We start from the raw sequence: 14,682 nt of genomic DNA on the forward strand, positions 1-14,682 counted from the left end.
AGAAATACTAAGTTCTTTTCTCCATTTTAGTTTAGTTTCTAAACTGGCAATGGGATACAGGCAACACTGGCACTCCTCATCAACGATTTTCATCTGGAATTCAATGCTTCCCTTTCACAGAGCAGCCGAAAAATACTTATACAGAAAGGAACAATATATGCTTAAACTAATGGGTCCCACAAGTGGGTACATTTATTTTATTTTTAAAAAAAATATGAACCACTCACACAGTGAAAAAGAATGGTTTATCAGAGAGCAGAGTTCAGCACCACAGAAGGAACCACACGCAGGGATGAGGGCAGAGTTCCATCGGGCCGGTGGTCATCTTTATAGCCCTCTATAGTTTGGGACCAACAGTCTTGAAGGGTTTCCACTGATTTATGAACCTACCTGACCACTATGGACATCTTTGAATGCTCTGCTTCAAGGGCCTCACTTGAGGCAGTGGAAACGCAGAAGGCCTTCTTAGTTATGGCACCAGAACTCTGGAGCCCTCGCCCCTGTTCCTCCTTGAAGCCATTCCCTCAGTGGTTTTTCCATCCCACCTAATGTTTGGTATAGTGGTTAAGTGTGCAGACTCTTATCAGAGACAACCAGGTTTGATCCCCCACTCCACCACTTGCAGCTGCTGGAATGGTCTTGGGTCAGCCATAGCTCTTGTAGAGATGTCCTTGAAAGGGCAGCTTCTGGGAGAGCTCTCTCAGCCCCACCTACCTCACAGGGTGTTTGTTGTGGGGGAGGAAGATAAAGGAGATTGTGAGCCGCTCTGACGCTCTCAAGAGTGGAGGGTAGGATATAAATCCAATACCATCATCGTTTCATATTTTAGCTTTGGTTTTAAATAGTGCTTTTCTTCATTTTAATGGTTTTTAAGGTGCAATTGTACTATATATTTTTTAATTTGATAGCTGCATTGGAGGCGTCTATGGAGTCAGAAAAGTGGGATATACAACTGTAGAATTAAATAATCAGTAGCATTTATCTAATATCCACACAAAATCCTTGATCATACCAGCTTACACTATGATCTGCCTTGCATCTCATTGAGAAAGGCAAACTAGAAATAAATTAAGAAGCAACGGTAGCAGAAACCACAGCTTCCACACCTATCAAGTAAGAGAAAAAACCTTACCCAGAGAGGCCACAGTCCTGTAATTCTCCACCATGACTTCTCTATACAAAACCCTCTGGTCAGGAGTCAGCAGCACCCACTCCGCTGTCGTGAAACGCACAGCCACCTCCTCGAAGGAAATTGGATGCTGAAAAAGAAGGAAGATGCTTTTTTCCCCTCATAATGTAGCTCACAGGTAAACCGCCCACTCCTGCCCAAAGATGCTTTTTCTCACAACACAGAAAAAAGAACACTGAACCAGCCCACTCTCCTATCAAGGTCATTACTGTCCAGTCCAACCTGCAGAGGCTCAGGTTGGTATTGAACCAAGGGCCTTCCGCATGCCAAGCGGACACTCTACCTCTGAGCCTCTTCTCCAGCAACTGCAAAGATGAAAACAGGAACAATGCAAGATGCCATCTACCGAGTCAGACCCTTGCTGGACCCTCATAAATACAATTACTAGTTTTTAAATCTGTTGATTGTTGGGCCATCAAGGTCACTACTATCGATTCTGACCACTACCAGCAGCTCTCCAGGATCTCAGGGGGGAGGTCTTTCACATTTCCTCCTACCTGATCCTGAATAGGCTCCAGTTATCAGAAAGCCACAGAACAGATTATCTTTCTCTCTTGATTCATGCATAATTAGGACCCTTTTCTCTGAGGAGAAATCTAAAGCAGCTTACAAAGAGAAAAAGGTCCCAAATCATAAGGACAAACAGGAATGGTTCCTTCCAGCCCTGCTGGAAGAAAAGGAGGCACCAAACATCTTTTCACACAGCTGGGGATCCATCCCTTACCTGAGCGAGCTGCATCTTAAATGTTTCCACTCCACTCCAAAGAAAAGACATTCTGGAACCCGACTCTAATGCTCTTCCACTACCTGTAGGGAGATATATATATATATCTTCAGTGGTTTACTTCCTTCAGACCTCCTCTTTCTCCTCAAAGCGGAGCAAAAAGTGGTTTAAATGACTCTCTTCTCCTCCATTCTCTCCTCAGACAAAGGTAGGTAAGTCAGAGACCATACAACTAATCCAAAGCCAGCCAGGAACCTTTAGTGGCTGAGTGGACATTTGAACCTCCTAGATCAGGGGTGTCAAACATGCAGTTTGGGGGCCAAATCAGGCCCCTGGAGGGCTACTATCAGGCCCCCGAGCAACTGGCTGTCATCTGCTTCCTTCTCCCTCTCTCTTGCTTCCTTCTGCATAACAGCTTGCTTTGCCAGGCTTGCTCAATTGCACAGGAGCTACAGAGCAAAACCTCTATTTTCTCCATTGGCTGAGGCTCCTCCCTTGGGGAGGAAGGGGAGAGGAATAGCTTGCTTTGCCAGGCTCTCTCAGTTGCACAGCAGAACTACTGGGCCAAACCTCTCTTCCTGCTACTGACTGAGGCTTCCCACCCATCCCAGCCCGTGGGGAAGGAAGGAAAAAGCCAGAGCTTCCTTTGCCCAGTTCCCATGGGAGAAATACAAATAAAGCACCTTTAAGACCCATGAGTACTAATGTTTTAAGCATGTTTTAAGTTTTTAAAAATATATATGTGTTCTTTATAAAATCTATATCTTTGCTACCTAATCTTAAATAGGTACCCACATGGCCCAGCCCGACATAGCTCAGTCCAACCCGACATGGCCCGGCCCCTCAAGGTCTCATTTATGTCAGATGTGGCCCTCATAACAAGCGAGTTCAACACCCCTGTCCTAGATCCTAGCCAGAGACTCTGTCCATGAAACCACACTGGCTCTGAGGGCTCAGAGAAATTCTTAAAAGTTCCTTTGTTTTAAATGAGGAGGTATTTCCACTCTCCCTGTCTGCCTTCCCCCCCCCCCCCCCCACAACAGGGTACTTGTCAGCAGCTTCTGCTGTTCCCCTCATTTTATCCTCTGTAAAATAGGGTAAACTGAGTGTGCATAACCCGCTCAGCTTCCATGGTAGAGAGGGCATTAGAACCTCAGTCTCCCAGATCACCTCCCCAGGTTTTGACTTTCTCAGGGAGGGAGAGACTGAAGGGAGAGAGAGACACCCACATGCAGGACTTACTTTAAAAGTGAGGCCTACTCTGCACGTCTGATGGGCCCAGAATCTCACAGCACCGATAACTTCAGCTGGTGAATACCAAAACAACTCAATGCCAAAACAGTCCAGTATTTGACTCCCTCAGACATGTTTCTTGACACTAGGTCTCTGTCCAAAGCGGGGATGATTACATGGAAGCCATGCTGGGTCTCTGACTGCCAGAGAAGATGATGATGATGATATTGGATTTATATCCCACCCTCCATTCCGAATCTCAGAGCGGCTCACAAGCTCCTTTATCTTCCTCCCCCACAACAGACACCCTGTGAGGCGGGTGGGGCTGAGAGGACTCTCACTCCCTTTCAAGGACAACTTCTGCCACTCTAACTTAATTTTACGATATTCTGTAATCTATTTACTCATTAACTGGACACTTTTGTACACATTACTTAATAAATCACCACTTTCCTTAATTTCCTGGAACTCAGTGCCTGGATAGGGGAAAAATAGTTCACTTTAGATTATCAAAAAAGATACATACTATTAAGAAGATCTGCACTCATTTTATTTGCTGCTAACCTAATCTGTCGAGTTAGTTTTCCAAGTAAAAATATATTGTGCATAGTGTTCCCTCTAAGATGAGTTTATGTGAGCTAGCTCAGTTTTTTAGCCTCTGGCTCACACATTTTTTGTCTTAGCTCAGCCTTCTAAGGAAAGATGGCCCCTGAGCACACTAATTTAGGCAGTAGCTCACAACTTTAATGCCTGTAGCTTTGCAAAGTGTAATTTTTGCTGGCAACTTAGAGGGAACATTGAAGGCAGTCAAAAACCCCCACACAATCCTTAATTGAATTGCACCTGTTTTTACTTACCCCCACCCAGTTTCTATTTCTCTCTTGTTTTAATTACTCCTCCCCCCAGAAACAACACACACACCCTTCGCCCCACCACACCCTGTCTCCAAATTGCACCTGAAAACTCTGTGCTTCCAACCAGACCTTCTAAACCAAACCTCTCCAAAGTTCCTGCACAAAGAGTTCTTCTGCACGTGGGAAACAGGGAAGCCGGAGGGTGCATTTGCAATTCATACCTCCAACCCCCCCTTCCTCTCTAGGGATTTCGATCTTGCTTTTTTTAACCCTAGGAGCACCCAAAAGCTCAGTCTTTTACGGAGGATGAGCCAAATCAGGATTGAATCCTGGGCTGGGAAGCGGCTTTTTTGGAAGAGAGACCAGCAAGGAGGAGAGGGAGAAGAACCTAGGATTTTCCTAGGCAGGCTAGCAGCAGCAACCTCCCCACCACCCCTGCAAAATATGGCGGAAAATGCATTTGGGTGAAAAGGGATTTGCAATACCAGGAGTTGGAGGGGAACAGCAAGTGGGGGGGGGGAGGGGCGGGCAGAGCCCGAGTTTTATTTTTTTAGGGCTCCGAACAATCTTGCAACATGCGCTGCCCCCTTCCCGGCACATTCCTCCTCCCACACATACCATCTCAGGAGCCACGCAAAAAAGTTCACGCCGATTCTGAAATTACTCATCCACACACTGCATGGGTGGGAAATGCCTGCCTTTGCAAGATGGGTGTAATAACAACCACCCGGCTGAGATTCCACACGCTGGTTTGCTAACCACCTTGCAACTGGCTTGGTCAATCAAAAAGGGATTCGCCTGTTAAATGCTCACTTACCAACGCAGTTGCAAACGTTGGACCCATTCACTTTAAAACGTTATTTCCCCAGCCTTTTTTCATTTCACTTACTTCATTATGTTGGATAGATCCAGGTGGGCACCGGTCTGAAGCAGGAGAACAAAGCAGGAGTCCAGGGGCACCTTTCAGACCAACAAAGTGGGAAAGCTGCAGCGCTGCAGTCCAAACTCTGCTCACGACCATGCAAGTTGCAGCCAGCGGATCCCGCCAGAGGAAGCAGCCGCGTTTGCCCAGCAGCCTTTTGGAGCTTTGCTTTTCCTTTCACAAGAAGTATCCCCTCCCGCCTGCCCATGCGCAAGGAACTCTGGGACTTGTAGTTCCATGACTTCATTGTGTCATGTCGCCTCTTTCTTTGGCCTCACTCAGGGGTCCGTTCCCAGCCAGTGTGGTGTAGTGGTTAAGTGTGCGGACTCTTATCTGGGAGAACTGGGTTTGATTCCCCACTCCTCCACTTATGCTGCTGGAATGCTGGGTCAGCCATAGCTCTGGCAGGGGTTGTCCTTGAAAGGACAGCTGCTGTGAGAGTCCTCTCAGCCCCACCCACCTCACAGGGTGTCTGTTGTGGGGGAGGAAGGGAAAGGAGATTGTGAGCTGCTCTGAGACTTTTGAGTCGAGGGCGGAATATAAATCCAATGTCATCGTCGTCTTCTTCCATTCAGCTGGCTCAAAACATCAGCTGTTTATTTTGCAAGAAGACAACTTCAAAAACCGACAACTTCAGCCAACATACAAAACTGAAACTAGAGCTCCTCCCCATGAGATCAAATCAAACCACACAAATACCAGAGGAGGAGCAGATTGTTCCATTACATGCAACCAATGTTCCCTCTAAGTGGCAGTCTTGTGAGCAAAAAAATCTACTTTGTGAGCTACTGGTGTTAAAGTTTTGAGCTGCTGTTTAAATTATTGTGTTCTAGGGTCATCCTTCCTGAGTTAAGACAAAAATGTGTGAACTAGCTCACACTAACTCAGCTTAGAGGGAACACTGCATTCAACAGGTATACAGTAAATATACCACAGTGTAGAATGGTAGATTGGAATGTATTTCTCTGGCCTGGGGACAGGGGAGCTAACTCTACACAGCCAATCACCCCACTTCAAAAAAGGTGGCCTCCACATGCGAGAGACAGACAGAGCGTAGTGGCAGGATCTCAGTTAATCTCAGTATTCCATAATTAAGGAAACATGCCAGGGGTGGAATTCTAGCAGGAGCTCCTTTACATATTACGCCACAAACCCCTGATGTAGCCAATACTCCAAGAGCTTACAAGGCTCTTTTTTGTAAGCTCTTGGATGATTGGCTACATCAGGGGTATGTGGCCTAATATGCAAAGGAGTTCCTGCTAGAATTCCACCCCTGGAAACACCTACCCATCAACCACCAAATGTCGATATATTTTCTTCACTGTATTTTATCCCAGACTTAAATCCAAACAAATGGTAACCATATAAACTAAGCTTATTATTCCTGTTTAGTTCTAGAATGTTCAACATCTTCATTACGCTGCATGCTAATCTGCTCATCCTCTACTTTCATTGTGTGTGTGCAGATGAAAGTTTATCCCTTGGATAAAATTTTGCTGTTCTTAAAGGTGCCCCTGGACTCCAACTTTGTTCCGCTGCTTCAGACTCACAGTTACCCACCTGAACCTGTTTGATATTGTCTATCTAAAGGGGGGAAAGCAGGGCTTTCTTTGTGGTGAGCCTTTTGAGAAGGTTCTCCTAAGTCCTGAGTGGAGCTGGTAGAAATCAGAGCAACCTTATATACAGGGGAATTTCTGGATGCATACCTGGGGATTTTGGGGTGCAGTCTGAGGTTTGGGAAGGGGAGAGACTTCAATGGGAAATAACGCCATAGTGTCCACCTTCTGAAGTGGCCATTTTCTCCCATTGACCTGATCTCAGCCACCTGGAGATGAGCTGTAACTAATCCCAGGAGATCTCCAGCCACCACCTGGAGGCTTACATATGATCATTGGAGAGTTCGGTGTAGTGGTTAAGTGTGCGGACTCTTATCTGCGAGAACCGGGTTTGATTCCCCACTCCTCCACTTGCACCTGCTAGCATGGCCTTGGGTCAGCCATAGCTCTGGCAGAGGTTGTCCTTGAAAGGGCAGCTGCTGTGAGAGCCCTCTCCAGCCCCACCCACCTCACAGGGTGTCTGTTGTGGGGGAGGAAGGTAAAGAAGATTGTAAGCCGCTCTGAGACTCTTCGGAGTGGTGGATGGGATATAAATCCAATATCATCATCATCTTCTTCATTGTCACTGACTTTTTAAACAGCAACAAAAACACTGGGGAACACAAACCTCCCTGTTCTTTAGATGCATTCAAGACTTTCATTTAACTACGCTTCCTCCTCTATTTTGCTAGATGATTTCTGGTTATTTAAAAAACTAACACTGCAAAAATGAAATGTGTTGGTTTTTTCTTGTTCAAACCATCTGTGACTTTTGAAAATTCTTCCTTTCTTTGCTGTCCCTTGCCAAACCGTATTTACGATGTACCAAACCTGCACTCAAAATTTATATTACTCCCTCAACGCTTCCGTCATCCCATTTCTTCCTTTCCGTGCTATTTCAATCTTATATAAAATCACCTTTCTACTGAAGCAACTCATAAGGTATCTGTGGCGGAACCGGCCCGATTCTGACTTCAGACCCGGTCCCGTCAGCTCCCTATTGAGTCGCCAACTCCTGGAGGGAGCTATTCCTCCTCCTCCCCTTGGGCTCGCTGCCACCACCTGCTCAGTCCCGGGGTTCAGATTGAGAGGAACAGGACTCCCAATCCCCCTCTCCTGCTATGAGGCTAGGCCTCAAGGTCCTCTGCCACCCTGCACTTGGGTTTCACAGAGACCTCAGCGCTTCTTTGGGGCACCCCTGGAGGATTGGCACCTTATCCAACTGCATGCCTTCCCCCTTCCCCGGGGCCCCCTTCTCAAAACAGCGTGGTCTAAAGCGGTCTGGGGATCTAGGTGGTACAGAGATTGATTGCCAGCATTTAAACAGTAAAAATATATTTATTTAAAAAGAGAAAAAGATAGGAAAAGGAAAACAAACCAAAAACAGTTGCCTTTAAAAAGTTAACACAGCCTAGTACAGCACAACACAGCTCAGCAAACAGCATAACAAAATAAAGGTGGTTTTTAAACGCATCGTATTGTCCCTGGTCTATACTTGATCTGCCTAAGAGAATGACTTACTTTGTCTTACTGCCTGGAGGCCTCATTTTCCTGAGCAGGCCCCCCACAGGCCGGAGCTCAGAGGCAAGCAGCCTCTCTTCCCGAGCCTCTGCTGCAAACTGAGAAACTCTTCCTGCCTAGCACATGGCAAGAACAACAGCCCTTCCTGCCTCTCTAGGAGACTTTCCCCCTAGCGTTGTTGGTTTGGCTCAGGAAGGGAGGGGGGGAGTGAGGGGAAGGCTACAAAGCCTGCTGAATGGATTTACTGATCCCTGCCTTTTTGGATGAAGCACCAACACTCTCAGATGGCGTTTCTCCACACTTCCCCCTCCTTAAATTCTGAGCCAGAGGGGTTGCCTCCTACAGAGGTGACCCCGTAGCAGAATCCAAACAAACAAGGAGAAACCCATTAACCAAAACATTACACAAACATTCAGGTATTTCTCCAATAATACACAAAGTCCAGCACCCTAGGTGCCCATGTCCTTTCTGGCCAACAAGTCGCATTGCTGCATTCAGAAGGAATGTCCAGTCTTTAAGATGTACTCCTCCGTCTCCCAGGACCACCTCTGGAGTTTGGTGCTCTCCCTCCGTTGCTGCTGTTGCTGGGGTGAGGGGTCCATCAAAGGAGGAAATCCCTGGCCCCACATATGGGGTTGGAAACTGCCCAGTTCCCACACAGTTGCTTCTTCTTTATCCTTCATTGGTGGAATGTTCCCTCTGTCCACTCTGTCCTCCCAGAAAACCACCTCTGGGGCTCCAAACAATTGCTGTCCCAGCTTCTTTTTGTCTCCTTCCTTCCTACCTCTATGCAACACCATGGACCTCGCAGAGACTGGCTGTGGTACATTCACCTGCACCACTTGAACTGCCTTTCCCATTTTCTCCATAGCCCCCACACAGGTAGCATCGTCTAGGTCATCCACAATCACATGGGGTCCCTCCCATTCCACTTTCCGTTCACCAGTATGAAGGGGTAGGAAATCCATCACCCTATCCCCTGTCTCAACTTCTGAGAACTCCACTTCCTGGTCCCTTGCCAACTCACACAGTGGTTCCAGCCTCGGGTCACTTTGAACCTCAGACAGGAACATTTCTGGCTGCCCCAGACTTCCTATCATCTGTTCCTTCAAGCCACCCCTAGTCCCACTGTTTCCAGAACACTCAGCCAAAGTTTGATCTGGGTTCTCCACCCCCTCAGTTGGTTTTTCAGTGTCAGCCAACTGAGCTCCTTCCTGCCTGGAAGTCTCCACCGCATCCTGCTGCCCTTGCGGAAATTGGCACCCCTCTTCCCATTGGGCACACCCTCCTGCAGAGCTTGAGACAGGCTGGTCCTCCCCCTCCCTAGTTAGTGGTGAGGTGGCTTCCCTAAAGTTGCCTTCCTCCCCCCACCTTCCCCTGAGGGTTTGGCTTGGGTTCTCAGTCCCCTCGGTTGGTTTCTCAGCACTACCAAACTGACCCCCCTCTTGCTTGGAAGGTCCCACAGCTTCCCAGGACTCCTGTCTGCCCTGCTTCAAGACGACCTGTTTTGAGAGCGTCTCGGACGATCCCACTTCCTGATCCACAGCTACTTGGTGAACCGGTTCCAACCTAAGGCCACTCCAGACCTCCTTCTGGAACCGCTCCCGTTCCCCCAAGCCTTCAGCTATGTGCTCCTCTGAGCCCACATTAGCCTTGCTGCTCTCAGAACCTCCTGTGAAATCTCCACTCTCCACCTTGGTCTCTTCAGCTTGCACATCCTTTATGCTAGACAGGTTCCCTTCCTCGCTAGGAACATCCACAGCCTCCTGCTGCACTTGGGGAAAGCTACACCCCTTCTCCCCTTGAGAACACCCTACTCCAGGGCTTGAGACAGGCTGGTCCTCCCCCTCCTGGGTGACTGCCCTCTCTTCGTCCTCAGTAACCTGGGTTGTTTCCCCCTCCCTGGTTGGTGGTGAGGTGGCTTCCTTAAAGTTGCCTTCCTCCTCCCACTTTCCCCTGGGGGTTTGGCTGTGGGTTACAGCATTGATAGAGTACTGGCCAACCAACAAATCCCGGCCCAATAACACTGGAACTGTTTGTTCCTTCATTACCCCACATTCAGAATAGGATTTACCTTCTTGTGGAGCCAAACCCCTGAACTGCTTTCGGGAGTGGTCTGGCCCCAGTTTAAACCTTTTAAATACAGTGGCCTTATAGGCCGCAAAAGTTATCCCCCCATCTTCCACAGGCATGCTGTAATAGATGGCTGAAAGCTCTCCAGTCAGGTTGCTACAGAGGTAAGACATATAGTCCTCCTCTGCAATCCCCCACTGTTTGGCTGCCCTCTCAAAGTTGGAGAGGTACATGGAGGGGTCTTCTCCCTCTTTGTACACTGCAAAGTCTTTGGGGGTGACTTGGATCTCTTTGCTTAGTTCAGCTTCCAGACGTAGCACCTCAAGCTCATGGCGACGTTGCTCTTCCTGTTCCCGTCTGCGGATATCAGCTCTCTCTTTTTCTTCCTGTCTGCGGATCTCAGCTTTCTCTCTTTCCTCCTGCCGGCGGATCTCTGCTTCTTCCTGTCTGCGGATCGCATCCCTCTCTGCTTGTCGTTCCTCTCTCTCTCGTTCCTCCTTGATACGCATTCTCTCCAGTTCCATCTGTAGCCGCAAGGTTGCTTCTGACTGGGTGGGGGCCACTTTTGCAGGTGCCCCTGCATGCTCAAGATGCTCCAACAGGAGGACTTGCATATCTACTACAGTCAGGTTGTCACACTCCAGCTCTTGCTTTGCGCACTCTTCCTGGAGCTGTGGCTTTGTCATCTTCAGGATTTCCAGTTTCTTAGCACGCTCCATCCTAACTAGCTAAACTTTCCCTACTCCAGTTGACCCGAAAAGAAAACAAAACCGCTGTTGCTTCCTCTGGGTGCTTGCACGCATCAAAAACCAAAAATGCCTGGCCAATCAAGTTCTCTGTTTGTTCTCATCCCACCGCTGCCGCCAAGTGTGACGGAACCGGCCCGATTCTGACTTCAGACCCGGTCCCGTCAGCTCCCTATTGAGTCGCCAACTCCTGGAGGGAGTATTCCTCCTCCTCCCCTTGGGCTCGCTGCCACCACCTGCTCAGTCCCGGGGTTCAGATTGAGAGGAACAGGACTCCCAATCCCCCTCTCCTGCTATGAGGCTAGGCCTCAAGGTCCTCTGCCACCCTGCACTTGGGTTTCACAGAGACCTCAGCGCTTCTTTGGGGCACCCCTGGAGGATTGGCACCTTATCCAACTGCATGCCTTCCCCCTTCCCCGGGGCCCCCTTCTCAAAACAGCGTGGTCTAAAGCGGTCTGGGGATCTAGGTGGTACAGAGATTGATTGCCAGCATTTAAACAGTAAAAATATATTTATTTAAAAAGAGAAAAAGATAGGAAAAGGAAAACAAACCAAAAACAGTTGCCTTTAAAAAGTTAACACAGCCTAGTACAGCACAACACAGCTCAGCAAACAGCATAACAAAATAAAGGTGGTTTTTAAACGCATCGTATTGTCCCTGGTCTATACTTGATCTGCCTAAGAGAATGACTTACTTTGTCTTACTGCCTGGAGGCCTCATTTTCCTGAGCAGGCCCCCCACAGGCCGGAGCTCAGAGGCAAGCAGCCTCTCTTCCCGAGCCTCTGCTGCAAACTGAGAAACTCTTCCTGCCTAGCACATGGCAAGAACAACAGCCCTTCCTGCCTCTCTAGGAGACTTTCCCCCTAGCGTTGTTGGTTTGGCTCAGGAAGGGAGGGGGGGAGTGAGGGGAAGGCTACAAAGCCTGCTGAATGGATTTACTGATCCCTGCCTTTTTGGATGAAGCACCAACACTCTCAGATGGCGTTTCTCCACAGTATCTTTAAAAAAAATTAAAGCACAGGAATTACAATTAAAAAGAGACTTTTCCTGCTTTATTTTGTAGCATGGCCACAGGATGATTTGCAGACATTTGGAAACAGGTTTTGGAACCACATGGAATTCCCCAGGTTATAAATCTAAAACTTACAACATAAAATATCAGACAATTAAAATACTGATAAGGTGGTATATTCCACCAAATATGTTGCACCACATGAGTCAAGACATTTCTCCATTATATAAAAAACAATGTGGGCTTGAAGGTAACTTTTTGCATTGCTGGTGGACCTGTAGATATATTAGACAATTTTGAAAATTACACTAATACATCTCCCATTTCTTCCTGAGATAGTTTTCTTAGGGAACTGGGTTAATTCTACAGGCAACAAGTATAAAATAGAAACGGTTCATATTCTTTTATCAGTGGCCCACACATCTATTGCATCCTGCTGAATAGAGAACTCATTACCTACGATACCAGATTGGCAAAATAAGTTACGGGAATCCTTTGTGATACATAGAATTTCATTTAATGTTGATAATTTGATATCAACATATTTGTGACATAGTTTCCAATTGTTAACTATCTCAATCCAGAAGAAATCATTCCTAAGAATAAGGTTTATAAAAGAATGTATTTTTAATGTTATGCAATGCTTATCCTATACCTCTGCACATTAATTTTAATCTTCATCATTGCACTGTATAATTGATATGATTTTGGAATGTGATTTTGACGTTAAAGTATACAGTATAATGTATAATTATATACAAACAAGACATTAAAGCACACACACATAGAACAGCCATGGCAGGCAACATCAGTCTCTCGTCTTTCAAGACAGAGGAAAGATATCAACTAAAAGGCTAAGAAATGGCCATCTTCTCTGCCTGTGGAGTGTTAGATTCACCAGTGTGGTATAGCCAGGAAGCTTTATTAGGCAGCAGAGTGCACAAAGCTTACACACAGCAGCAGCAGCTTCTCAGTACTGTGTGTGCCACAGAGTTCCATGAAGCCTTCTGTCAGTTCCAAACTAACAAGAGTCCTTTATTTAGGGAGGAAAGGAAAGGTCCCCTGTGCAAGCACCAGTCGTTTCTGACTCTGGAGTGACGTCGCTTTCACAACATTTTCACGGCAGACTTTTTACGGGGTGGTTTGCCATTGCCTTCCCCAGTCTTTTACATTTTCCCCCCAGCAAAGCTGGGGACTCATTTTACCAACCTCGGAAGGATGGAAGGCTGAGTCAAACTTGGGCCGGCTACCTGAATCCAGCTTCCACTGGAATTGAACTCAGGTCATGAGCAGAGAGTTCAGACCACAGTATTGCAGTACTGCTGCTTTACCACTCTGCGCCATGGGGCCTGCATTAGGAAACTACATTATAAATAGTGTAGGTTGGGAGATAGGGACAGGATCTAATCTAACTAGCTATGGTGGATTCAGATGCAAAAGGCATGTCCTACATCCATCGTGCCAGAGATGGAGAGCATTCTCCTGCTTTGTGTAAGAGAGATGCGCTGGAACAAGGAAGTCTTGTCCCAAGAACAGCATTCTACTTCAAAGGATAGTATCAAATAGCAGGAAGAAAAAGATTATCTGTGTGTCCTGACCAATGATCTCTCTAAGCTGTGGAGCCTTGTGAGCAAAAATACTACATGAGCTACTGGCATTAAAGTTGTGAGCAACTGTATAAATTAGTGTGCTCTGGGGCCATCCTTCCTGAGCTAAGATAAAAATGTGTGAGCCAAGGGCTAAACAACTTGTGAGCTAGCTTACACTAACTCAGCTTAGAGGGAACACTGGTCCTGATACCTCTCTGTCTCTAAATTTCTGGTGCTGCCTCTGGAGTCTGAGGCAGGGGATACCATACACTCTTCCACTTCCCACGCGGAGAACAGTACAAAGATGCGCCAGGGTGATTTGGCTGAACAGGACTGGATAAACAATTAGGCAAATGAAGCACTTGACTATGGGGCCCCCCGTGGCCAGCTTTCCCCCCCCCCCCCGTTGGCCCTTTCCCCTCAGCTTACCTGCCTCGCCTCCTCCCCATCGCTTCCCCCTTCGTCCGCCCACCCCTTCCCTCCCCTCATTGCTGCTTCCCTGCTGTTCGTAGCTTCCCTCTTCACCTGACCCCTCCCCCTTGCTTTCTTCTTTGTCCACCTGTCCAGCCTCCTCCCCATCTGCCAGCCCAGCCCCAGGGAAACCCATCTCTGGAATGAGAAAACCGCTTCTGCGCTTGCAAGGCACTTTCGGCCGAGTTGGGCGGGGAGGGGAGGGAAGCCGTCTGGGCTCTGGTTGAGTGGTGGGCAGCGGGCACAGGACACTTCCCCCCCCCCCAAAGGCAGAAATCTGAATCGCCCGCAGCTAAAGAAAGTAGGAAAACCAGCCAGGCAAGCTGGCTCCATCCTTCGCAGCTCCTCAGCCCCTCTTCTGCAGCTGGCAGCGCCAGGCCAGCCAACATTGGCTCTCGTTGGGACAGGGAGAGAGATGGATTGGGCTGGCAAAATCGCTGCAAAGCTTCCTGCCTTGGGAGCTTGCTTCCCCGCCTCCCTCGGGAACTTGCAGGCTGCCTCTATCAGTACCAGAGGACAGATTTTTTTTAAAGTTCCCTTTGCTCTTTCGGCTGCCTCTGCTCTTTCTATCAAGTCCAGATGAGGGGGGCGGGGAAGACAACAACTTCCTTTCGTTCCCTGGGGAGGGGGAAGGGAGACAGCGGAAAGACCAAGTTGTGCCGGAGTGCCTTGAGAAGCCCAGCAAAGTTTCCCTCCAGGTTTTGTGTGCAGTGCTTCTCTGAGATGGATGCTCCAGAGCCTCCAGTCAGTTC

At 47.9% G+C, this 14,682-nt stretch overlaps 2 protein-coding genes across 5 annotated transcripts in view; both read right to left on the reverse strand.

Annotated features, from left to right (window-relative positions):
- LOC132571308 (zinc finger protein 501-like) overlaps positions 1 to 5,103 on the reverse strand; it is an 83,046-nt gene extending 77,943 nt beyond the window's left edge. For 2 of the 4 annotated variants that reach the window (XM_060238106.1, XM_060238105.1), the window contains exons 1-3: positions 4,144 to 4,206; positions 1,914 to 1,996; positions 1,133 to 1,259 (exon numbers count right to left, since the gene is read on the reverse strand). In XM_060238106.1, coding sequence (XP_060094089.1) covers positions 1,133 to 1,259; positions 1,914 to 1,964 — 178 coding nt within the window. In that variant the 5' untranslated portion in view covers positions 1,965 to 1,996; positions 4,144 to 4,206. Of the gene's footprint in view, positions 1 to 1,132; positions 1,260 to 1,913; positions 1,997 to 4,102; positions 4,207 to 4,889 lie in introns of those variants that run through there. The other 2 variants (XM_060238107.1, XM_060238104.1) reach the window with 2 other exon arrangements.
- LOC132571294 (zinc finger protein 501-like) overlaps positions 1 to 14,682 on the reverse strand; it is a 169,686-nt gene that overhangs the window by 131,990 nt on the left and 23,014 nt on the right. The window lies entirely within an intron of this gene.

This window comes from Heteronotia binoei, chromosome 5 (genome assembly GCF_032191835.1).
Source record: "Heteronotia binoei isolate CCM8104 ecotype False Entrance Well chromosome 5, APGP_CSIRO_Hbin_v1, whole genome shotgun sequence".
Taxonomy (NCBI): domain Eukaryota; kingdom Metazoa; phylum Chordata; class Lepidosauria; order Squamata; family Gekkonidae; genus Heteronotia; species Heteronotia binoei.